Raw genomic sequence first — 26912 nt, forward strand, 5'->3', positions numbered from 1 at the left:
GAACTTGTTTAAAACAACTGTGTAATAAACTCCCTTTTCAAAACAAATGGGCACAATCAATGGAATCTTACTTTAAGGATGTACGTGTCGAAGAGCATTCAGGTGGAACACGTATCGAGGCCCTGAGAGGAAAAAGCTTGACAGGATCTAAGAACCAAGCATTTTGGTGCTCCAGGGCCCTGTGGGCTCTGTAAGAAGGTGGGGTTTTGTTCCAAATTCAGTGGAAGGCAATAGAGGGATTTAAAGCGGGGTAATGACAGGATCTGATTTCCACTCTGTCCGGATTTGGGGCGGTCTGTGTAATGGCAAAGAGACCGTTTAAGGATCTATTGTAGAGGTCCAGGGAGCAGCAAATGATGGCTTTGACTCGTGTGGGGCAGTGTAATTGGGGAGAAAAGGGGAGGGATGAGTTGAGATAGATTTGGGGTGGTTTTGATAGAACGTAGATTGGGTGTGGTGGAGTAAATATAAGCAGGAAATGTCAAGAATGATGAAAAGTGCCTGGTTTGATGAAAAGTGTTCATGATGATGCCACTTACAGAGTGAGGAACATTGGGAAAGGAATAGATGTGGAAAGAAGGATTGAGAATTCAGTTTTAGGCAGAAAACTTTTTGGTGCCTGTGAAGCAGCCAAGTGGAGATGCCAGCTAAGCATTGGTTAGGGGGATCTGAAAGTCAGAAGAACCAAAGTGGCATGGGAACAGATGAAGGGAAAAATCGGTATTCTGGGACCAAATGCAGTGTTTACAGTTTTCTGCAACGTGGATTTCATTTGCCAGTGCCCTTCCTGACTGAATTTACTACGTTTACTTCATAAAGCAGCATGGTGAATTTTTTTTAGACGAGGCATTTCCACTTCATTTAAAAGGTGCATTGTCATGAGCTATCTTCTTAAAAAGGAAATAATATTTTTACTGATGTCATTTTAATATTTTATCAATGGTTCTTACCCTTTCTTGTAATGCAGACCCATTTGAAAAGTTCACAAATACTATGAACTCAGAAAGGAAAAAAATGCACATTGACATCTGTATTAAGGAAGTAGAAAGTTTATACATTTCTGGTACAATTTACTGTAGTGTTAAAGCTAGTGATTGTATTTTTTTCCATTTCCTTATCGTACCAATTAGGACGCTCATGTGGAGAGAGGTAAAGTGGTTGTGTGTAATAACACAGGTAGTTAGTGGCTGTGACTAGAACCCAAGCCTTGAGCTTGAAATAGTGATGTTACAGGCTGGCTAGAATCATTAAAGATACGCTTCTCTCAAGCAGCATACAAAGTGTTTGCAGGGTGGATGGGAAGAAAGAAGAGCATGTGACTGATTATAGGGAAAAGGACACATTTGAGTTAAATTTTGTTAAGGATTATCATTAATTTGTCAGATTTCACTCAACAAGAAGAACAGTTCTAGGTTTTTATTAGCTCCCATCCTAGTACTTGGCAGGAGGTTTTCACTCAGATCTTAGCTCTCCTACTGCTCCTGACTTTGTTGGGAATGTTTGTGTATTTTTTCAAGGCGAGTGGGCAGGGCTGCTAAATTACCTTAATCCTGAAACAACGGGATGCCACTGCAGCTTTCCTTAATTTTCCCTCGTTGCTGCCTGAAGTCGCTCATACTAAGTGAATATTTACCTAACAATGTGATAGAAAGGTAGAGCTCCTGTTTCTTTCCTAGTGGTGCTTTTCCTGTACTGTCAACTCAGCACATCTTCCCGGGCCCTTTCTTGGAGCTACTTGGACTCACTACACTCTGGGTTAATATGTCTCTTCACTGTCTTTAGGTCTTGGGAAATTTTTAGCCTCTGAATTTTCAGGGTATTTTACAATAAATGAGATTTCAGTTTGGTGTTAAAGATTGTTAAGTTTTAGACCTTTTAGTATCCACGTGAAATTGGCATCAAATGAAAATTGACATGGCATACAATTTATGAAATTAAAAGAAAAAACCTTTAAACCTTTATAGTCTTTGTATCTGTGCATCCCAGATTATTTGTTAAAATATTTAAAATAATAATAATAACAAATTATTTTTTAAAATAGAGAAACCCAGTCTCTACAAAAAATACAAAAATTAGCCAGGTGTGGTGGCACTCGCCTGTAGTCCCAGCTACTGGGGAGGCTGTGGTGAAGGATTGCTTGAGCCCAGGAGGTTGAGGCTGCAGTGAGCCAAAATCACACTACCGCACTCCAGCCTGGGTGACAGAGTGAAACCCTGTCTCCAAACAAACAAACAAAAAAACCCAAACCAAAAATATATGTTTGAGAACATTTTCTCTGTTCAAAATAATTGTATTAGTTCAGTTAAGGCCTTACTTGAGCTAACCTTTACAGTCTGGGAGCATCAAATAAGAAGTAATATAGGTAAAGGGGAGGTTCTTTTTTTTTGTTTTTATTTTCCCATGCACACCCTTTCCTTTGTAGATATTGCATATTTCACTACTAGCACTGCCGTCTCACAAACGCTTTCTTAGAATATGAGACATAGGGGAGAAACTCATAAAAGGAACTTTGTAGAGAGACAAATGAAATTAGACTCTGTCGTGTCTGAGGAGAAGTTGGGGTCATTTCCATGTGTGCAATATGTCATTTTTATTTCTGGATGCTTTAATGTATTTTTGTTATCTTTGAATTTCAAAAGTTTGACAATGATGTGCCAAGCTGCAGAGGAAGGGGGTGTAGAGTGTTATGTTTGATGTTTATTAGAGTTGAGGTTTACTAAGCTTTAATCTGTAAATTTATGTTTTTTATCAAATTTGGACATTTCTTCTTTATTATTTCTGCAAATGCTTTTTAAAATCCATTCTCTGTCCTCTCCTGTGACTGTAACTTGTTAGTCCTTGAGGTTCTGCCCATGTCTTTTTACTATCTGACTTTAAAGAAAAAATTAACAAACTTTGTTTTGAGCAGATTTAGGTTTTACAGAAAAATTGAGCAGAAAGTATGGAGTATACCCTATGCTCCCTCTTCCTGTCCATTTCCCCTATTATTAACATCTTGCATTAGTGTGGTACATTTGTTACAATCGATGAGCTAATATTGATACATTATTATTCACTGAAGTTCATGTTTTGCATTCAAGTTCATTCATTGTATAGTTCTGTGGGTTTTGACAAATGTGCAAATGACTGACGTCAGTATTCTAGTGTCATGCAGATTAATTTCACCACCCTAAACATAATCTGTGATTCATTTATTCATCCCTGTCTCTGAACCCCTGGCAAGCACTGATCTTTTTACTGTCTCCATAGCTTTGCCTTTTCCAGATATCATATAGTTGGAATCATACAGGATATAGCCTTTCCAGACTTTCTTCTTTCACTTAGCAACATGCATTTAAGATTCCTTCTTTTTGTGACTTGATAGCTCACTTCTTATTGCTGAATAATATTTCATTGTATGGCTGCACCACAGTTTGTTTATCCATTCACCTGCTGAAGGACATTGTTGCAGGAAGTCAGGGACCCTGAGCAGAGGGACTGGCTGGAGCCGTGGCAGAGGAACATAAATTGTGAAGATTTCATGGACATTTATCACGTCCCTAGTAATATTCTTATAATTTCTTATGCCTGTCTTACTTTAATCTCTTAATTCTGTTATCTTCATAAGCTGAGGATGTACATCACCTCAGGTCCACTGTGATGATTGTGTTAACTGTACAAATTGATTGTAAAACGTGTGTTTGAGCATATGAAATCAGTGCACCTTGAAAAAACCAGAATAACAGCGATTTTTAGGGACAAGGGAAGACAACCATAAGGTCTGACTGCTTCCGGGGTCGGGCAAAAAGAGCCATATTTTTCTTCTTGCAGAGAGCCTATAAACGGACGTGCAAGTAGGAGAGGTATCGCTAAATTCTTTTACCTAGCAAGGAATATTAAGACCCTAGGAAAAGAATTACATTCCTGGTGGGAGGTCTATAAACGGCCGCTCTAGGAGTGTCTGTCTTATGCGGTTGAGATAAGGACTGAAATACACCCTGGTCTCCTGCAGTACCCTCAGGCTTATTAGGATGGGGAAAAAAACACTCCCTGGTAAATTTGAGGTCAGACCGTTCTCTGCTCTTGATGCCTGTTTTCTGTTAAGATGTTTATCAAGACCATATGTGCACAGCTGAACATAGATCCTTATCAGGAGTTTTTGATTTTGCCCTTTGCCTTGTGATCTTTGCTTTGCCCTTTGCCTTGTGATCTTTATTGGCCTCAGAAACATGTGATCTTTGTTTTCCTTTTTGCCCTTTGAAGCATGTGATCTTTGTGACCTACTCCCTGTTCGTATACCCTCTCCCCTTTTGAAGTCCTTAATAAAAACCTGCTGGCTTTGCGGCTCAGGTGGGCATCATGGACCTACCGATGTGTGATGTTAGCCCCAGCGGCCCAACTGTAAAATTCCTCTCTTTGTCTCTTTGTACTCTTTCTCTTTATTTCTCAGACCGGCTGACACTTAGGGAAAATAGAAAGAACCTACATTGAAATATTGGGGGCGGGTTCCCCCAATAGGACATCGTGGTTGCCTTCAAGTTTTGACAATTATGAATAAAGATTTGTGTGCATGTTTTTGTTTGAACATAAGTTTTCAAATCATTTAGGTAAATACAAGAAACATGATTGCTGTATCATACATATGGTTAGGTATGTTTAGTTTTATAAGAAACTGCCAAAGAGTCTTCCAAGCCGGCCATACCATTTGCATTCCCACCAGCAATGAATGAATTTCTGTTGTTCCACATCCTCACCAGCATTTGGTATTGTCAGTGTTTGGGATTTTAGCCTTTCTAAAATCCAAAAGACCAAAGTTATGTAGTAGTATCTCATTGTTGTTTTAATTTGCAATTCCCTAATGACATATGATGTTGAGCATCTTTGCATATGCTTATTTGCCATCTCTGTATCTTCTCTGGTAAGGTATCTGTTCAGATCTTTTGCCCATTTTTAAATTGGGTTGTGTGGGTTTGTTTTTTTTTTTTAATTGCTGAGCTTTAAGAACACTTTGTATGTTTTGGATATCAGTCCCTTATCAGTTAGGTGTTTTTATAAATACTTTCTCCCAGTCTGTGGCTTGTCTTTTCATTCTTTTAACAGCATCTTTTGAGAGCAGAAGTTATTTATTCATTTGTTTTTAGAGGGTCCCACTGTGTTGTCCAGGCTGGAGTACAGTGGTGTGAACACGACCACTGTAGCCTTGACCTCCTGGACTCTAGCAGTCCCCTCACTTCAGCCTTCCAAATGGCTGGGACCACAAGCACACACTACCACACTCGGCTGTTTTCTTAATTTTTTGTAGAGACAGGGTCTCATCATGTTTCCCAGGCTGGTCTCAAACTCCTGGGCTCAAGCAATCCTCCCACCTCGGCCTTCCAAAGTGCTGGGATCATAGGCATGAGCCACTGCACACAGCCAGAAGTTTTCAATTTTAAGAAGTCCAACTTAAGTTTTCCCTTCATAGATTCTGCTTTTGGTGTTAGATCTAAAAAGTTATCACCAAACCAAAAGCCATGTAGATTTTTCTCGTATGTTCTAAGAGTTTTGCATTTTATATTTAAGTCTATGAGCTCTTTGTTTTCATTTTTGTTTTTTTTAGGTAAGAGGTCTCACTCTGTCACCCAGGCTGGAGTGCAGTGACTTGATTGTAGCCCACGGTAGCCTTGAACTCAGCCTCCTGAATAGCTGGGACTACAGGCACATGCCACTATACCCAACTAATTTTTTACATTTTTTAGAGATGGGGATCTTGCTGTATTGCTCAGACTGATTTCAAACTCCTAATCCTGACACAGTCCTCCCACCTCAGCCTCTTGAGTAGCTGAAATTATAGGCTTGAGCCACAAGACATTTTTGCCTGGATTCATTTTGTTTAGTATATGGACATTTTATTGTTGCAGCACTATTTGTTGGAAAGACTATCCTTTTCCAGTGAATTGCCCTTCCTCCTTTGTCAGACCTTGAGGTTCTGGCTTTGTTTTTTAATCTTTTTTTTTCATCTGTTCTTCAGATTGGATAATTTCTATTTATCTTCAAAGTCACTGAATTTTTCTCCTTTCATTTCTATTCTACTGTTAAGTCCATCCAGGGAATTTTTTATTTCAGGTATTTTTCAGTTTTGGAATTTCCATTTTGGATTTCTATAGTATGTATTTCTTTGCTGAGATGTTCTGTGTTTTATTAGGAGCATATTTTCTTCTACATCCTTGGTCATAGTTATAATAGATAGCTATTTTAAAATCCTTGTCTGCTAATTTCAGCATCTGGGTCTTCTTGGGGTTGGTCTCTGTTGTCTTTTTTCTTGAAAATGAGTCATATTTTTTGTTTCCTCATATGTGGATTAATTTTGAATTGTATTATGAACGTTGCAGATGAAACATTGTGGAGACTGGAGTCTGTTGTAATCCTGCAGACAGAACTGACTTACTGATTGGTTGGCTATTTATTTTTTGTACGCAGTTAACTTGCCTACAAAATCACCCCCATGCACCCCCATGATAAACTGTGTCTCCCCTTGTAGTGGGCAACAGCTTAAATCTAAGTTCAGTTTTTAAGGCTTGGCTTAGGTGCTTGTAGTCTGACCTACACATGAATAGCTAAAGAGTCAGCCAAATATCTTGGCAGAGTTTATATGTGAAATTTGGAATCTCCCTCTATGGTGCTCTTCTTTCCCAGATTCTCCATCACTTTCTAGTGGCTGTGCTTACCATGAACTTTTTTCTCTGATTCTTCAAGCCAGTAAGACTGTGCGTTTCAGAGTTCTAGCCATTCCATGCATCACGGACTGTTAATCTTCAAGTTAGTTGCTATAAATAAATTGGGCACTTACCCTGTTCTGTTCTCTTCCTCTGAGTATCAACTCTTCTCCTTACCTGTCTAGTTGTGTTCATTTCCAAGACCTTCAGGTAGTAGTTGTTCTTATATATTGTCTGGAGTTTTTCATTGTTTTCTGTTGGAGTGTTGGTCAGATAGGAGCATAGCAGGCCATGACCGGAAGCAGAACTAATGAAATTAGGAAAAAGGCATGGAAAGAGGAAAGACGAATGACATAAAGCAACCACTGATAGACCAGGTGCAGTGGCTCATGCCTATAATCCTAGCAGTTTGGGAGGCCAAGGTGGGAGGATTGCTTGAGCCCAGGAGTTCGAGACCAGCCTGGGAAACATAGCAAGAGCCCATCTCTACAAATAATAATAATAAGTAAAAATTAGCCAGGTGTAGTGGCACACACCTGTAGTCCTACCTACTTGGGAGGCTGAGGCAGGGGGATCACTTGAGTTGGGGAGGTCAAGGCTGCAGAGGTTGAGGCTGCAGTGAGCTGTGATCACACTACTGCACTCTAGCCTGGGCACAGAGCAAGACTTTGTCTCAAAAAAAAAAAAAAAAAAACGCTGATATAAAAATCGGCTGAGACTGTTAAGGAAGGAGGATGAGAAGAAACTTGAAAAGATTCAGGAAGGCATCATGGTACAGAATAACCCATTTACTGGAACAAAACATTTGTAATGCACCCAAGTAGTATTTATGACCTTTTGTACCCGTAACTATCTGAATTTGTATCTGTAAAGAACTGAGTGGATCTGTTCTAAATTATAGTTATATATATTGCTCCTTATATTCCTTTAAACTGCAAATTTCTCAAAGTAGGAATGAAAAGAGAGGTTGAAATAGAAATATTTTAGGCTAAGTTTGGTTTGTTTGATGAAAAAGATCATAGACATAAACGGGAAGATTATACTTAGATACCAATAGTGGTATAATGCTTGAATAGTCTAATTTGTAGGTCAGTATCTTATCACAAACCGATTGCCAAAAGTCCCATGATTTCCTGACAAGATGTGGAAATGTGCGCTTAGATTGTTTTGGAGAGAATAAAGTTAGTATATGCAAAGTGCTAGCATGAAGTCTATTGCATAGTAAGTGTCCCCTCTATGTTAGCTATAATATTTACCTTGCAGAGTTGTTGGGAAGATTAACTTCTGTGTGTAAAGTAATAAAATGTCTGGTATTTAGTAGACACCTAATGAATGTCAATATGATGAAATGGCTATAACTGATGCTGCTTACTGATATGCCGGTTTTGCACTGGACAGCTCTAATGATGATGAGTGAGTACCACTCAAATCATAATCATATAGTGTACAGTCACAGGCTTTTTTGGCAGATGGTAGTAGGTGATTGGGAAGGGGTGATTTTCATTTATTCGTACAAGGACACCGATTTAACTAATAGTGATGCTGCAAATATATAGTCTTAGTGTGTATTAATAGATGTATAGATAATTCGTCTGTATTCTTTGTGTTTAAATAAAACGCATGCTGTTTTGTTATATTCTAAGGGACACATTTTAATAGGATTTTGGCAAACTACAGTGTCTTCTTAGAGGAAAGCAGTCAGAATTAATGTCAAATAAAGAACTATTGAAAGAATGCCTTTAATTTACCTGAGATGAGAGTCACTGGGTTTGGGGACTTACAGGTTAGCTGACTTCAGATACTGGAGGTGGGGGATACACATGTAGAAGGTAACCTGTTTTGCCCATTTTTTTTCTAAGAGTAAAAGATAATAGTGTTGTACCTGAGCAAGTTAGAGAAACGCCACACTTTGAGACAAATTTAAGAGTCCTTTATTAGCCGGCGACCGAGAGACGGCTAATACTCGAAATTCTCTCCGGCTTGAGGAAGGGGCTTGAGATTCTTTTATACTTCGGGTTAGGAAGGGGAGGGGGAGCTCAGTTGCAACAATTCTACAGAAATGAAAACATGTAAAAAAGTTAAAAAGACAAATGGTTACAGAGAAACAAACAGTTCCAGGTGCAGGGGCTCTAAATCTTTCCTAAGATGTTATATATGTGTGCTCTGCCGGACACAAACTCAAGGCTTTATGGTGTTATCTCTTGAGCAAAACCCTGGGAACTTGTACATTGCTTGCTTCAGTACCTTATCCATTAATTGGACTCTTTGGTATGTTGAGAGTCTGCTTAAACAAGTTAACTCGTTGAGAAAGTGGGTAGGTAAGGAGTCCTTGAAGCCTTGCAAATAACGGAGCCAAATGGAGTTCGTCCTCATCCGGCTGTCTCAGCTAAGGGAGAGCTTATTCATGTGGAAACAAGGCTAGGTGATTAAGGGAGAAAGGGAGAGTCTAAAAACAAAGTTAGTAAAAAACAAGGTTAGGTATTACAATAGTTCACCTTATTATTTGCAGTCTGTAACTTGAGTCATCCTGTGACTCTAGAACTGGTGGCATATATAATTCAAATTCAAAGCAGCATATTCTATAAACTACATCTCTGTCTGTGTTGGTGCTTTTGGATAGAACTAGAATTGGTGGATGGAAGACTTTGTAAGCTGAGTTAGTTCAATATAAAGAAATATCATTTGTTGGGGCCAGGAGCAGGTGGCTCACACCTGTAATTCTAGCACTTTGGGAGGCCAAGGCAGGTGGGTCCCCTGAGGTCAGGAGTTCAAGACCAGTCTGGGCAACATGGTGAAACCCCGTCTCTGCTAAAAATACAAAAATTAGCTGCGCGTGGTGGCGGGTGTCTGTAGTCCCACCTACTTGGGAGGCTGAGGCAGGATAATCACTTGAACCCGGGAGGCGGAGGTTGCAGTGCGCTGAAATCACACCACTGTGCTCCAGCCTCGGCAACAAGAGCAAAACTCTGTCAAAAAAAAACCAACAATATCATTAGTTTATGTTGTCCATTGATCAGCACACTGCTTCGTGCAGTAGAGTATGTCCTCCTACTGAAAGTTTTCTGGCAGAGGTTTAGAGAGAACCTTTTGTCAGGAATTTTTAGAGGGAGTTCTTAATAGAGTGAGTGGTTGACCTCAGACAACCCTAAGGCACCTTCTAGTTTGGAGATTCTTTTATTGTAATACTAGGCAATATACTCCAGCACATAGAAGGATTTTAGTTCTCAACAAATGTTTCTAGCATTGTGAAGCATCAGAGAACAAGAAAGTTGTCTAACCAGAATGGCTTTACATCACAGTGTAGCAGGACGAGCAGCAGTCAAAACTCCTCAGACACTGGCTTAAAGAAGGAAGAGGCTTTATTTGGCCGGGAGCATCCGCAGACTTGCATCTTAAAAGCAGAGCTCCCTCAAAAAGGAATTCTTGGCCCTTTTAAGGGCTTACAACTCTAAGGGGTCCACATGAAAGGACGGTGATAGATTGAGCAAGCATGGGGAGTGTGCCTGGGGGCTACATGCATAAGCTAACACAACAGAAAGTTTTGCAATGCTTTTTCATACAATGTCTGGAATTTAGAGATAACACAAGTAGTTTAGGTCAGGGATTGATACTATCATTATTATCATCATTATTTTAACTACCAGGGCCGGGTGGTAGCACTAGGCCATCTGGCTATTTATCTTACTTCTGTTTCTTTTTAACTTTTTGCTTTTTTCTTTTCCTACTGTCTTATAAACTAGGCAAGGGGTGGGGGGTGGCGCACAGGAGAAGTGGTGGTCTCCTTCCTTAACAGCATGCAGTGCAGTTCTTGGTACCTGCACGTAGGTAAAGATCAAACTGTCAAACTGGTGATCCTTAAGACTCTGCTTCCATGGGTGTGACTTATTCTAGGTATTATTGCCTAACAGAAATTTCTATCATCTAATTTTAAATTGTGTAAGGTTTCACGGTGAGATTATTTGAAGCATTTAGAGGTATTTACTAATCTGTGATGGCTTACAAATCTCTTCTGTTGCAATAGGTGTGTTTGTCGTTGCTGCTAAGCGAACACCCTTTGGAGCTTATGGAGGTCTTCTGAAAGACTTCACTGCTACTGACTTGTCTGAATTTGCCGCCAAGGCTGCCTTGTCTGCTGGCAAAGTTTCACCTGAAACTGTTGACAGTGTGATTATAGGCAATGTCACGCAGGTTAGTAGGGTAAAGGAAGGTATTCACTCCTATTGCTTGTTTGATCAGTTTCTAAAAATAATTCCTTTAACATATCATAATGGTAAACAAGTTAATAGTTATAGACCTTTTTTTTTTTTTTTTTTTGGGATGGAGTCTCACTCTGCTGCCAGGCTGGAGTACGGTGGTGCAATCTTGGCTCACTGCAACTTTTGCCTCCCAGGTTCAAGTGATTCTCCTGCCTCAGCCTCCCGAGTAGTTGGGATTACAGGCGTGCACCACCAAGCCCAGCTAATTTTTGTATTTTTAGTAGAGACAGGGTTTTACCATGTTGGCCAGGCTGGTCTCAATCTTTTGACGTCGTGATCCGCCTGCCTTGGCCTCCCAAAGTGCTGGGATGGATGACAGGCATAAGGCACCACTCCCAGCCAATAGTTACAGACTTCATACATTTGTAATTTTAGTAATTTCTGTGACTCCAGAATCAATGTCATGCATAATTCAAAGCATCATATGCTCTAGAAACTGTATGTCTATCTGACTTGGGATGCATTTCAGTGCTTCCTAAATAGCAGATTGACCTCCTTGGCTTACTTGAAGTTAATTGATTTTCTCTATATGCCACCTTAGTAAACCCAAGCAATACAGCACACCTCCCCTAATTTTCTTACACATTGTAGGAGCTTGATCAGTGTTTGTTGTAAGAAATAAGATGCTTTATTACCCTCTGTCTTGCTATGTGTGATATACAAAATCAATCACTCATATGCAGGTAATTGATAATTCAGAATTCCTTTAGAGTATACAAACATTTATTGGATACCTAGTTAGAGGCTATTATATGTGCTATGGTACCCAAGGTGGACTAAAAGGAGGTAATAATCTAATGAAAAAGATTATATATATATAATATATATTTGATCAGTTTCTATATCTTTCATATATACACAGGTGTATATATGATATATATATTTAAAGATGTCAATGATGTGATCATTGCTAAAGGAAAGAGAATGACAGTGGACACAGAAATCACTAGGCCTTGCATTTGAACTTGATTCTGTTCATCTTGCCATTGTGTATCTTCACATCCAGAAAAAGCAGTGACTTTTTTTCTTTGGCAGTTATGTCTGTTGAACCTAAAACATTTTCATAAAGAATTCTTGATATTGTCTTTTGTTGTTTTTATTTTATTTTGTAGCTTTTACCTCTGACCTAAGAAGGCATTGGAACAGATTAAATAGAAATTGGATACTTTTGGTTTTTGTGTTTTCTAGAATTTTAAAGTTTTCCTTCTAAAATATATTTTTTTCCCAGCATGTATTCTCTCAAACTTTATAACACAAAGTCACTATAAATAGTATTAGTTTAATTGTGTTTGTGCCTCTGTTCCTAAAGACAGTTTTTCTTGCCTTAAGTTTTCTGTCAGGCCAAGATAGAGTTTTCTTGTAAGGATGTTAAGTGCTTAACAGGTAAATATTTGAGGTTAGGCCTTTATGGTTAAGAGAGAACAGAATATGCTTCGAATGACATTTGACAAATACCACAAAGCTGCTTTTCTAATTGAGTTTAATATTATTAAATATCATTTGGAATAAATGAGTTTTACTTATTTTTTAAGAAACAATGAAATCCAATGTGGATTCTTTTTCTTTTTCTTCCCTAATTACCCTGGCTAGAATCTCCAATGTTGAATAGAAGTTATAAGAAATGGATATCTTTGTCTTATTCCTGATTATAGGGGGAAAGCATCTGGCCTTTCACCTTTACGTATGATGATAGCTGTGGATTTTTTATAGATTCCCTTTGTCAGATTGAGAAAGTTGCCATCCGTTCCTAGTTTGTTCAGTGTTCTTGTCATAAAAGGGTATTGGATTTTGTCAAATGCTTTTTCTGTTGACTGAGATGATCGTGTAAATTTTTTTTATTCTGTTGATATGCAATATTTGACAAACCTTGGCAAAAGAATATCCATTGACCAAGAATTTTTTTAATGACATTAATTTGTAAAATAAGATAATTTCATCTCAGTCAACAAATGGAAACGGTTAGTAGATTAATTGACGTTATACTGAGTTCCTCCCAGTTTCATCTGTATTCAAAACCCTTAACTTATAAATGTGCTGAATTTGTTGAGTTTTGAAAAACCTGAAACCTACACAAAAGTTAAAAGAATAGTACAATGAACATCCTAAAACCCTGTAGCTTGATAGACCAATTTTTTACATTTTGTCAGACTTGTTTTTGCTTTTGCTAACAGCTTCCAAAACAGGCTGTTAATGTTTTTGGTTGTTACTATTTTTTTTTTTTTAAGGCATTCTTTTTATTCAAAGTGTGGTTCTTGGACTAGCAACATCAGCTTCACCAGGGAAATGGTTAGAGATGCAGAATCTCAGGCAGACGTAGACCTGCTGATTCAGAACCTACATTTTATTATAACAAGATGCCCCTGTATGCATTTCAAAGTTTGGGGAACGGTGGTCTACTCCTACCTCTTACTCTCCTGACCAATCATTCATCTGTCTTCTCCCTAAGTATGCAGTCCTCAGCCTGTTTTACATTAGAATTACTTGGGATGCTTTTTAAAAGTGACTACTGATGCCCAGGCCCCACCTCCAGCCTTTCTGGTTTAATTGATTTGCTTAGGAACTTGAGCATGAGTATGTTAATAAAGCTTCCTAGGTTATTCCAGCCTGCAACCAAGGTTGAGAACCACAGCCTCAGATACTTCCTCTGTTAAGGAGCATACTACTTTAGGATAGCCTATTCCATTTTTAAATAACTCTAATTGTTATAAATTTCTGTCTTATATTAAGGACTTAGTGGGATTTCTCTAAGTGGCAATTATCTTTACTATATTTGAAAACCAATTGACTATGGTTACACATTATGAATGTATTTAAATAATACCATTGAACTATATACTTAAAAATGGTTAAAATGGTAAATTTTGTTATGTGTATTTTACCCCAATAAAAAAATAGAGAAAAACCCTGTTGAGTATAGTTTTTAGTCAAAGTGTAAACACGTGTTAGATACAATATGCTGTACTTAGATGTGTTTTGTCCTACCTTAGAGCCATATGGTTTCTCATTTTTGATAGATTGCCAACATTTCCATGTATTTAGTGCTTGTTCTTAATTACTAGATTTATAGAGGATATTATTTTTCTTTTCCTTCTCTCTTCTAGAGTTCTTCAAATGCTATATATTTGGCAAGGCATGTGGGTTTGCGTGTGGGAGTCCCAAAGGAGACCCCAGCTCTCACGATTAATAGGCTCTGTGGTTCTGGTTTCCAGTCCATTGTGAATGGATGTCAGGTATGGACAACATTTTTTAAATTCTCTGAAAATATGTTAATAGTTACTAGAAGAAATGTCCCACTGCAATATAACACTTTAGCTTTAGGGAGGATTGCTTGAGCCCTGGAGGTCAAGTCAACCGTGATCATACCACTGCACTCCAGCCATGGGCAACAGAGTGAGACCCTGTCTCCAAAAAAAAAGAAAAAAAAAAGCTAATAATGAACCTAAAAGTGGAATAAGCTTGTCACAAAAGGACAAATACTGTATGTTTCTACTTCTTTGAGATACCTAGAGTAGTCAAATTCATAGAGACAGAAAGTAGAATGGTGTTCCCGGGGGCTGGTGAGGGAAAGTTAGTGTTTAATGGATATGGAGTTTGTTTTGCAAGATGAAGAGCATTCTGGAGATGGGTGGTGGTAATGGTTGCATCACACTATGAATACACTTAATGCCACTGAACTGTACACTTAAAAATGGTTAAAATGGTAAGTATTATATATGTATATACTTTACTACAGTATTTGTAAAAGTTAATATGTTCATCATTCTTTTCGAGTGCTTCCTACATGCTAGGCACCCTGCTAGATTTACATTCAATATCTCATTTAATCTTACAACCATCCTATGAAGCAAGAACTATTATTATTCTCATTTTACAGGCAAGGAAACTGATTATTAAAGCCATTAAGGTTACTGAGTCGTAGAATTTGAACCCAGGTCTGTGAGGGTTAACTGTGAGGCACTGAATAAAGACTGTGAGGCAAGCAGGAACTCTCAAGAATTTAGGAGAGGATGAGGAAATGTGTTTTATTTCAAAGGAAGTGAATGATACTGTTAGAAGTACAAACTAGTTTGACCTTTTTAAAGGACGGTTGGTTAAATACATTTGTTTCTTTGAACACAGGGAAGAGAGTAAAGTGAAATTCAATTTCATTTGTAAAAGTCTTCATTTTATTACAAAAAAAAATAAGAGACAGAGGCATATTTTAATAAACAATTTTCACATTAATTTGTTTCTGTAACGATGTATCTTAAATAGTGACCTCAGTTTTCCTAGTAATAATTTTAAGAAACATCAGGTTTTCTTAGAGGCTCATTATTTGCTGCTTTTCTGAGAAAGGCAAACAGTGGAAAGTGTTGGAAAAATGAAATGATTTCCTTGTTATGTGCCACCTAGATTGAACTAGTTCTTGTAAATCTCTGGTCTCGTTCAGATACCTCCATTAATGGGATAAATTTTTCTTTTGCCTTTTTAAAGGGTTTGTCCTTTATTATCTGCTGTACATTTATGCCAGATATTAATATCTCTGTTGATTTTCAAGGTTTATATTGTGTTAAGTATTACTATTCTTAGCCAAATGTAGGTAGGGCCTGTTACTCAGGCAAACATGATTGAAACCTTTTAGTTTTCTACCCCTACGTCTTGGTAATGGATACTTTAGCGTTTGCTTTACAGTTACTTTAAAAGCATTTCCTTTTGAGACACTGTAAGCTAGGGTACAATATTTGTTGGATTTACCATTAATTTGTAAAATCAGTGTGTTTCTTAATACATTGGGTATGGTTAAAGGAGTTTTTATTGTTTGTTTTTAAATAGGAAATTTGTGTTAAAGACGCTGAAGTTGTTTTATGTGGAGGAACCGAAAGCATGAGCCAAGCTCCCTACTATGTCAGAAATGTGCGTTTTGGAACCAAGCTTGGATCAGATATCAAGGTTGGAACCATAAAAATTTAGAAGAATTAGTTCTTATTAGCATTATATAAGTACTTTTAACAACATACCTTTTTATGGGAGAGAAAACTAATTTTGATACCAATTTTGTTGATGAGGATTGGCAAGATATGAATGATTAGAAGTTTGTAAACTATTTCAAAACTCTATTTTGGTTGTTAGTTTTGACATTTTTAACCCATATGAAATTTGATTCTATCTCAGCAGACCTCTAGTAGTATAATTATCCTGTGTAAGTGGCCATAAGCATGGGAGAGGTGGAGGAAGGGAAGAAGTGGATTAAAAAGATAGACAAAAGAGTGAATTAATCTCCCTACTAAACAATTAGTAATCTGAGTAATTAAATCTTTAATGTGACTTATAGAAGTTTTATTTCTGGGACAATCTCAGAATAGATTTCTTCTTCATCACACAAAACGTCTTTGAATACAGATTATATTGTCCCAAATCAAACAAAAACTGATTTTATCTTTGAGAGCTACAACTTGAGAATGATAGTACAATACTGATAAAGAATTATGTTTTCTTCTCATTCCTATGTGAAAGGGCTACTGACATTTTATATTTTTTAGCATTTTCAATAGTAATGTTTGACTTACACTGTTCACCCAGTTTCTCACCTGACCTTTTTGAAAGTTGAAAGGAATGAGACTTAAGAGAATCTATGCGGATTTTAGCCACAAAACACATTTGAGATAACCTTTATAAAGACAAGTCACTGAGTCAAACGTTGATGAGGCAGCAAAGTGGGACACACTTAGCAGAGACTCTAACTACTTGAATAATAATTAACAACCTTTCTGTGACTCTGAGAACCTGTCCCAAATTCTTTTCAGCCTCATAGTAACTGATAGAACCAGCTATTCCTGTCACTGAGGCACAGGATGAAAAAGATATACTCTTTATTACAGAACTCAGGGCTGGTTTACAAAGGTGGCTATAAGAAAACATTGCATGAAGACTCACTGTCAGGTTTTCTACAAAATATGACCTTGAGGATTTAGTTTTTGATTATAGGGTAACTTCTGTGATCTCACCATGCATGTCTAGTCCTGTTGGCTGTTCTTAGACCCATATTTAGAGAGGGACAGGGAATGTGTGCATTTTATTGTGTGACATTGAATGTTTTCAAAAACATTGCATGTTTTTAGAAAATATCCCAGAGCTGAATAGGAATATGAAAATAGTAAATGGTTATCAGAAAGTCTTAATTTTGCTTTTGTTTATTGGAAGTGTTATTTAAATTTAAAGAACTTATATTACTTTTAAAAGGTAATGCCTTAACAAGTCACTTTATTGGCCGGGCGCGGTGGCTCAAGCCTGTAATCCCAGCACTTTGGGAGGCCGAGACGGGCGGATCACGAGGTCAGGAGATCGAGACCATCCTGGCTAACACGGTGAAACCCCGTCTCTACTAAAAAAATACAAAAAACTAGCCGGGCGAGGTGGCGGGCGCCTGTAGTCCCAGCTACTCGGGAGGCTGAGGCAGGAGAATGGCATAAAAACCCGGGAGGCGGAACTTGCAGTGAGCTGAGATCCGGCCACTGCACTCCAGCCTGGGCTACAGAGCAAGACTCCGTCTCCAAAAAAAAAAAAAAAAAGTCACTTTATTAATGTCTTTTAATAGCTGGAAGATTCTTTATGGGCAGGATTAACAGATCAGCATGTCCAGCTCCCCATGGCAATGACTGCAGAGAATCTTGCTGTAAAACACAAAATAAGCAGAGAAGAATGTGACAAATATGCCCTGCAGTCACAGCAGAGATGGAAAGCTGGTGAGTGAAATTGGAAAATATCAGTATCTATAGAATAAATATCCATAGGAAATATTTTCATCATTTCTATTATGGTTATATAATATTTACAAATCATACCTTTAAGAATTATTACATCTTTTCATTATTTGTTTTTAGATGATTAGATATTTTATTAATTATTGCAAAATTAACTGGGAGTTTCTGTTTTGAAAAAGTTAATACTACTTAAAAAGTGGTATTGCTACTTGACCTTAGATGGACCCTTGAATTTGTGCTGAACTGGTCCTGTTGTCAGTAGAACATGCTGAGGAATATGATACACTCTGTCAGAGGTGATAGCTCACTGTGGAAACTGGAATATAGAGGATGTCCTCTCCCACAAGCCATATCATAATCATAAGCAGGGGTAATGTGTTTGGAAAAGACCCACTGGGTCTTTTATGCTTTCCTTCTCCCACTCCTAATTAAGAATCATTTCCGAGACTTAGAACTAGTCTGAGACTCTAGTTAGAGTGCCCTGGTGTAGCACAGCAGGTTGCTATAGCGCCAGTCCAAAACAGGCAATGTGACAGCAGTTCAAGAAATGTGATATTTTAAAAATTAAACTGTTAAAGCAAGTGGAAACGCTTATTTAGAAGTATTAAATGCTTGAAGTAATGAGGATAAAGTCCATCTTAGCATTTCAGAAGGGTAAGTGGAATCCAACTCATCGGTGTTTTTTTAGTTACATGTTCATAGTAGAAGAGGATTGGTCTGGAAGTCAAGAGTTATCAGTTCTGTTTCTACTTCTACCATGCACAAGTTATCAAGCTCAGTCAAATCATTTATTCACTGAACCTCTGTAAAATAGAGATAACAATATTTGCCTTCCCTATTTATCTAATAAGGTTGTTGTAAAACCACATAAGGGCATATAAAGAAAGTATTTTGCCAATTGTAAAGTGATACCAAATTAGGTTAGTATGATTCTTGACCCTATTTCTGAAGCTGTAGATTACTACAGTACATTCTAGTCAGTGGAGGTCAAAGTAGGTAAGATGTTTTACTTATAATTATGTTAGTGATTGCTCCCATAATTTCTTCGGGTTGCCTATCACTGTTAAGTTTGTTAGATTACTTTGTGGCATAGATAACTTGGTAACTTTTTAATTGCTTATCTCACCAAAAGAAGTTTAAAAGGGGCATTAAATCCACTTAGTGCCTTTACGTCATAGCTAACAGACAAATGCTGCTAACACTCTTAGCAGTACCTGGTTAAAAAAAATGGTGGTGAAAAAATTAAAATATAATTTTTAAAAATATAATTTTTAAAAGATGCAAAATGCATCTACATAAACACATGATGGTATCATGAATCCTCCAATATGGAAGATAAGTTGTGTAAGTAAATAGTAAAGACTCAGGCTGAGTGCGGTGGCTCACATCTGTAATCCCAGCACTTTGGGAGGCAAGGAGGGCGAATCATGAGGTCATGAGTTTGAGACCAGCGTGGCCAACATGGTGAAACCCTGTCTTTACTAAAAATATAAAAAAATTAGCCGGGCATGGTGGTGAGTGCTTATAATCCCAGCTACTGGGGAGGCTGAGGCAGGAGAATCGCTTGAACCCGGGAGGCAGAGGTTGCAGTGAGCTGAGACTGTGCCATTGCACTCTAGCCCGGGCGACAATGCAAGACTCCACCTTGAAAATAAATAAATAATAAAGACTCAATTTTAAAGTAGACTCTGAGGAAAGGGTAGATCAGAAATTGAATATGTTTGACTTATTTTCATGTTTCTTTTATTCTTATGATAGTCTTTCTACTATTTTTCAGCTAATGATGCTGGCTACTTTAATGATGAAATGGCACCAATTGAAGTGAAGACAAAGAAAGGAAAACAGACAATGCAGGTAGACGAGCATGCTCGGCCCCAAACCACCCTGGAACAGTTACAGAAACTTCCTCCAGTGTTCAAGAAAGATGGAACTGTCACTGCAGGGAATGCATCGGTTGGTATCACCACACAGATTAGCTTCAATTCTTCCTGATGTGTTCAACGCAAGATAATCATGAAGTATCTTGTAAATACTTTTTATGCCAGTCTTTAGTTGTTTAGCTTAAACTAATAGTGTTCATATTCAATCAATTTAGGTTTTCATAGTCCCACACAAAATCTTTTCATATTTATATAATACTCTTCTGATTTCTTAGTTTTTTCAGAACTAAGACATTTCAGAAACAAATCTAACTGGCTTATTTTGGTTTTCAAACTTTTTTTTTCTCATGCATACAGTTCATCGTATTTTTTCTTACATCTACTCACATCTAGAAAGAAGTTTTTCCTTGACACCCTTTTCCTTTTTCTTTAGTAAAGTTGTGTTCTGTACCTTAAAAAATCTCCTTCATCCACCAGAGTACCACTTTTCTAGTTGTATCTCAGATTGTGCACTGGCTTCCTATGTACTGCCATATTCCTGATACTACTACTCTATTAGTTCAAACCTTGATTAACTGGATTATTTTAGCCTTTAGTTATTCTAGTATTTTTATTTTCAAGGGGATAGCTGATGGTGCTGGAGCTGTTATCATAGCTAGTGAAGATGCTGTTAAGAAGCATAACTTCACACCACTGGCAAGAATTGTGGGCTACTTTGTATCTGGATGTGATCCCTCTATCATGGGTATTGGTAAGTTTGTAGTAAAATAAACCGGTTCTATAATATTTCTGGAGATAAGTCTTCTTTGGCATTTAGAGTCCTGAAAAAGTAGCCATACCAAGGTCACCTGTAGGGAAAAGAAGATTGGTGATCAGTTTAAATAAAAAATCTTTATGAAGAACTATCCTAGACACAATAGAAAAACCAAGACCGTGTAAACTCCATGGAGGAAGTAATCATATCTTAGTGTCCATTTGAGATTTAAAAAATCAACACACAGTAATCATATCTTATTGTTCCTTTGAGAGTTTAGAAATCAACACACAGAAAATAACAGAAATAATCGAAACAGAAACGTGATCCTGACAGGATAAAATAAATTATGAGATGGGAGAAATCCTGGGGTGAAATAGAGAAGGCTATGTGGAGAAGGTGGTACCGCAGCTCCTTGCTGGTTGTTGTACACACAATGAAAGTACCTCATTCAGTCTTCCCACGTCTCCAGTAAGGGAGACTTCTTTGTGAATGAGAAAATTGAGGCTTAGGGAGGTTGTCTTGTAAGGTTCCAAATCAGTAAGTGACAGCCAGGGTATGAATCCAAGTCTCTCTGAAATCAAGTGCTCTCTTCACTGTGAGTTAAATGCATAGTTTCAGAAAGTCAAAATAATAATTCCTCTTGCTCAGGTGAGTATTAGCAAAATAAAGACTTATAAATAATTATTTAGATTGGTAAAGTACTAGCTGGAAAAAATTTGGAACTCTACTGCTGGATGCACTCCTAGGAACCACACATGATGCTGAATTTTAATAGTTCCTGTCATTCTCTGGGGGAACAGGGAACCAATTAGGTGCCTCACTTGGCAAAATAAAATTTGGTGCTCAGTAACTTTGATCTATCCCACCTACATATAACCTCCCACTCTAAGGAAAAGCCTGCACTAGGGTATAGATTTCAGATTGTTTAGCCCTTTTTTGAGTAACTAAATTGTTTTGAGGTAGGTTCCAAGAGAGAAGGAGGAGAACCTGTTACCAGCCTGCCATCTCAGAGATCCTTCAGTGTAAGCCTACGGGTTCTACTCGAACAATACCACTTACGCTGATTTGGGATTAATACTCAACCATATTTGCTGCCATGTCCCTTAGAGAAGACTCTGTATCTCTGTATAGAATTCCTAAGAAAGCTGGCATGTTCATAGCTTGTCATCTCTCACTATGTGTCTCAAATTTATGTCAGCAAGAACTGCAAGATATTTTGACACCTGTGAAAAGTCAATCTTAGAAGCTTATTAGCTTTCGGCTATCCACTATTGGCAAAACATAACTTTTGTCTTAGAAATGGAAGGTGGTGGAAAAATTAAACATCCATATGTTGTTATGGCATTTATTATTTTGATATCTAGGGCAGTGGTTCCCAACCCCAGATGATTGTCAAAATCCACTCATAATCCTACACCTTTAGATTTTGTTTCAGTAGATTCAGAGTGGAGCCCAAGAGCAGATCTGGGTTTTGGTTTTTTGTTTTGTTTTGTTATTTTTTGACACAGAGTCACTTAGTCACCCAGGCTGGAGTGCAGTGGCGTGATCTCAGCTCACTACAACCTCTGCCTCCTGGGTTCAAGTGATTCTCCTGCCTCAGCCTCCCCAGTAGCTGGGATTACAGGTGCCCGCCACCACGCGTGGCTAATTTCTGTATTTTTAGTAGAGACAGTTTCACCACATTGGCCAGGCTGGTCTCAAACTCCTGATCTCAGGTGATCCACCCACCTCAGCCTCCCAAAGTGCTGGGATTACAGGCGTGAGCCACCACGCCCAGCACAAGAGCAGAGTTTTTTTTTTTTTTTTTTTTTTCCCCATACACCTAGATGCTTTTGATGATCAAACAAATGTATGTGACATGGGTTGGTTATTTTATACTTCTTTTGCAGTTTAACCGTATTTAATAGGTTCTGATAGATTAGCATAGCCAGTGAGCAAAGAAAGGGTTGTTTTCCTTCCTTCTGTTCCTGGGCCTGAATATTTGCCCTAAAATACAAAGAATGCCACTGTGGTAGGACTGTCATTTTTCCTCAGGGCTTGAACAGAGCTGTACATTGCAGGTGTCCCACAGTATCAACTGCCTCCTTCATCTAGAAGCTTGTCTGTCACTTGTATGTAGTGATGGGATTAAACAAGGTAACTACTTGAGTATCAACTGGTTTGTTAATCTAACTTACAAGAATAGTGGTCCTCAGTCCTATGATTACCTAACGACTAGCAATGCTTAGCCCTGCAGAATAGCTGCAGACCAAAAAAAAAAGTGGGGGAAAGCCATGACTTGAAGAGAATAGTAGTGTTCTGAGGAAGTACACAGCTATAGAAAGACAGCACTCCCTGGAATTCCTCAGGGGTGGCAATGGTAGAGGGTGGTGGGTGGAACTTTGAGCCTCTTCAGCTGGAGCAGTTCTGGCATTATCTATTACTTGGCTTCCTTATGCAGAAAGAATTCTGATGCTTAAACAGAAAAAGGTTGAAAACCAATTCAGAGCATTATTGATGAATAGCTTGATGCCCAGAGAGATGCACAAAGTTGCACAGCTATTAGTGACAGGAAACGGGACTAGAAATAAGGTCTCCTTTTCCTAACAAGAATACTAAACCTTCTTGAGGCCCAGTAAATAACAGTGGTCTGGGAAGAGTCCTTTAAAAATCAAGTTATGGCCTACCATATTGTTACGGTGGATTCTGAGTTAAAGTGAACATACCGAGTCATGCTTGCTGTGTTGTTTATGCAGACAAGGAAGTATGTACAGTGGTCTGAACATTGTCCACCTTTTATGTGTCTGTCACCACTGTTGGCTACTTCATCCCCTGACCAGGCTGGATAACTGATGCTTTACTACTGAATACCCATCTCATTTTCACATTTTCATGCTTTAGACATACAAAGAGAATCTGGAATTGGATCCTGTAGTAAATCAGTAGCCACATGAAACTGGCATTTTAAATTGCATTAAAATGCATCACCTGGACAGTCCTAATCAATAAGCACACGGTTTGTTGTCCACAGAGCGTTTTAACTGCGTGACAAAATAAATATTATATTTAGGTTTCATTATACCTTTCTTGTAAATACTGATTTTCCATTTTATAAGGTAAAATGCTTGTGAAACTTGATGCTGAATATTTGACTACTTGCATTCAGCAGAACATACCACATATTTTTCTTTGTAGACATTTTTGGCAGTTTCATTCTTTAAGAACAAATAGAAAAGTAGATAATCTTCTCTACCCAAATTTTTTACCTTTTGGAAAAATATATGGATTTACTTAAATTATGAGCAATATTAAACTCTCATTAGATCATCAGAAATCTGGGAGCTAAAGTTTATTTCAGAAGTCTTATTAGATGGAGTTGCATTTCTTAAATTAGAAGTTATGTTTTATTTAAATTTTCTGCCTACCCCTGGAGTTGTAAACATCACCTTACTTGATAAAACCTTCCCTGAAGTGCCTCGTAGTTTCCCAACTCTCTGTACCCATGTGGCGATACTGCTGCTATTTCTTGCCTTTTATCCAAATGGCCTGAAAATTCAGAGTATAGCCACAGTAACTTCTGTGCTATGAATGCATATGGCTTGGATCCCAGGAGAGCACTCAGTCTGCCTTGCTCTTTGATATCAATTATAATCTATTAATATAACTGACTGTAAAATCCCATATGTAATTCCTTTGGCTGTTTTAAATCTTAAAGCTGTTTATGGTAGAACTTTCCATGTAATTCTTTTATCTGCAGTTTGAATGTATAAACAACTTTTCACCTTGGTTCCAGTTTATTTTTATTATTATTATTATTATTTTTTAAGAGACGGGGTCTTGCTGTGTTGCCAGGCTGGTCTTGAACTCCTGGCCTAAAGTAATCCTCCCACCTCAGCCTCCCCAAGTACTAAGATTACAGGCATGAGCCACCATGCCCGGGCCCTTTTTCTGCCTCTTTATTATCACTTCATTTAATAGGTACTGTCAAGATAGTAAGGTTTGTGGCTACTAATAATTGCTGCGTTATTTCTTCCTTACTTGGAAAGGAGAAGCTTGATACATAAATATAGGATGACATTTATTTCTATATTTTTATAGAAGATTTTTATTATATAGGTCCTGTCCCTGCTATCAGTGGGGCACTGAAGAAAGCAGGACTGAGTCTTAAGGACATGGATTTGGTAGAGGTAAGTGTTCTTTCTTTTTTTACAACATGAATAAACCATGTACTTTTATAGCATAAATGACTTTAATTTGGTCTCATTGCTCTTTGAATTTCATTGTAGTTAGCCTTTCCAAATGATGTACATCTAAATAAATAGTACCTTCATTAGATGCCTTGTGTTGATCCTTTTCCCCACCTGGTTAAAATGCTTTACTTTTATTTGAATATTCAAACTGCCTGACTTCTCCTACTAAAGTATAAATTCCTAGAAATTTCTTACTACTGTATAAAACTCTGTTACATTTTAGACTATTAACATCCCTGTTGAACATTATATAAGGTGGGAGAAAAGTAACTTTAACTTAATAAAGTAAAGAAATGTAAAATAATTGACATACTAGAAAAACCATATCTAGTACCAAATCTACAAGTTTCTTGCCCTTCTCCCCAAATAGAGCCCCCTCCCTTAAATGTACCTAAATGTATCTTTGGCTTTTATACGATAGTCATAGCTTGATTTCGGATGCACCTATCATAATTTCTGACACTAGAACTTAAATTTATTGAGTGATTTCTTTTTAAATGTTAGTATTAGCACTAAAGTGTCTTAAGCATTTAGCATAATTAAAAGAAGAGGTGGAGAAACAAAGATGGTTATATACGTTCCACACTTTTGGAGTATTTGAAAATTTTAGGTGATTAAGCATGTGATGTTGGCATTGGGAAATAACTAATAGAAAAAAGGAAATCTGACTATATTTAATTCAATAGAGAAGGCGTAGGCACAGGTGTGATTTCCTCTATGATAATCTCTCACATAGGAAACCATGATTTCAGACAAGTGGTTTATCCTTAAATCTCTTCCACTTTTAGTAGATCACAGAGGAGAGCCTCAGAGAGGCTGCTTAATTTATTATATTTGTGTCAGCAAATAGGTACCACTAAATTTCTCACTTTAGACTTCACATTTAAAACTATTGAAGTGTATCTACTCTGGAAAGTTGTTCATAATCATTTGTAAATGTATACATTCTCAAGGACATAACTCAGAACAGTTTTCCTAGGTTCAGAAGCCTAGTTTCACTACCTATTCTAGGCCTCTTAGTATACAGTACTATAAACCTGAAGTAAGGTAATTGCAAGTTTGGGTAAGTATAATATGATACTTTTCATATTATACTGCCACATTTCAACATAGTAACTGTTCCCTTTATGTATGTGGCTTTGAAGGTTTATTCTTTGTTCTGTGTCAGCTTCTTGGAAGGATAGCTTCTAGTACTGCATAATAATAATAATAGCAACCACTTATTGAGTACTTGCCATGTTTCAGGTAATACACTGGGCACTTAATACCCATGATTTTATCTAACCTTGACAGTGACTCTTAGCATGATACCACAGTCACATTTTCACATGCAGAAATGTGAATTTAATAAAGAGTTTAAAGAATATGCACAGGGTCACACCCTAACAAATGATATAGCCAATATTTGAACCATCCATCCAGTTCTAAAACCTGTGGGCTTTCTACAGTATCCCACTGTGTCTGGTATGTGTCAATTTTTGGGATTACTGAGAAATTTCCTCTAAGGGATGCATTTGACTAAAATTATTTAGTAAATGCACACATTTCAAACTTGATAGCTTTATACAGAATGATTGTAGATATAATAACTTTGTGAGGTAATTTAAACAGGAAGAAACAGCAGACTTAGCTATCGATAGGACTCGACCATTCTCATTTAAAAATTAGTTTGTGAGTAAGGATTTTTGTTAGTGCTTTAATTTTTGTTTTAAGGTCAATGAAGCTTTTGCTCCCCAGTACTTGGCTGTTGAGAAGAGTTTGGATCTTGACATAAGTAAAACCAATGTGAATGGAGGAGCCATTGCTTTGGGTCACCCACTGGGAGGATCTGGATCAAGAATTACTGCACACCTGGTTCATGAATTAAGGTACTTGCTAGAAATAGCTGCATTTCAGATTTGCTGTTTTTTATAGAAATGCATGGGTTTAGGTTTCCCCAAAACACTCCAACATTTTTCATTCTTCATGTCTCCTGCACTGGCACTTACCAGGAACAAGTTACTTGGGTAGTGCTTTTCATCTGATCTCATAGATGAGTCAGTCAGCTTGTTAGTGGCTCTGCGCTTAGGAACCAAGCTCTTCCTGTGTGTGTCCAGTCTCTATACACTGTGTGGCCACTCAGCTTGTGTTCACTGCATGAGCAGATAATGAGACCCTGCTTCTAATGGCACGTATGTTTTAGTGCCAGTTACAGGAGTAAAATAAATTTATTTTAGAAAAGAAAGTAGAGTGAGTACTGATCTAGATGCCATAATTTATGAAATCTAAGCAAACTGACAGTTTAAGTCTGAGCTAAGTTTTTCTTTTCACTGCTTCCAGGGTTCCACAGGAACCTTTTGTGTGTTTGGTACTTTTCAGTTTTGATAGAAGAGCTCC

The 26912-nt window shown here is 37.7% G+C and overlaps 1 protein-coding gene across 1 annotated transcript in view; it reads left to right on the plus strand.

Annotated features, from left to right (window-relative positions):
- ACAA2 (acetyl-CoA acyltransferase 2) overlaps positions 1-26912 on the plus strand; it is a 29061-nt gene that overhangs the window by 1009 nt on the left and 1140 nt on the right. Inside the window, exons 2-9 of the mRNA XM_011928798.1 lie at positions 10696-10862; positions 14032-14160; positions 15743-15859; positions 17505-17652; positions 19448-19623; positions 20172-20301; positions 24403-24473; positions 26250-26404. Of these exons, the coding sequence (XP_011784188.1) occupies positions 10696-10862; positions 14032-14160; positions 15743-15859; positions 17505-17652; positions 19448-19623; positions 20172-20301; positions 24403-24473; positions 26250-26404 (1093 nt within the window). The remainder of the gene's footprint in view (positions 1-10695; positions 10863-14031; positions 14161-15742; positions 15860-17504; positions 17653-19447; positions 19624-20171; positions 20302-24402; positions 24474-26249; positions 26405-26912) is intronic.

Source organism: Colobus angolensis, unplaced genomic scaffold (genome assembly GCF_000951035.1).
Source record: "Colobus angolensis palliatus isolate OR3802 unplaced genomic scaffold, Cang.pa_1.0 Scaffold8, whole genome shotgun sequence".
In the NCBI taxonomy this organism is placed as follows: domain Eukaryota; kingdom Metazoa; phylum Chordata; class Mammalia; order Primates; family Cercopithecidae; genus Colobus; species Colobus angolensis.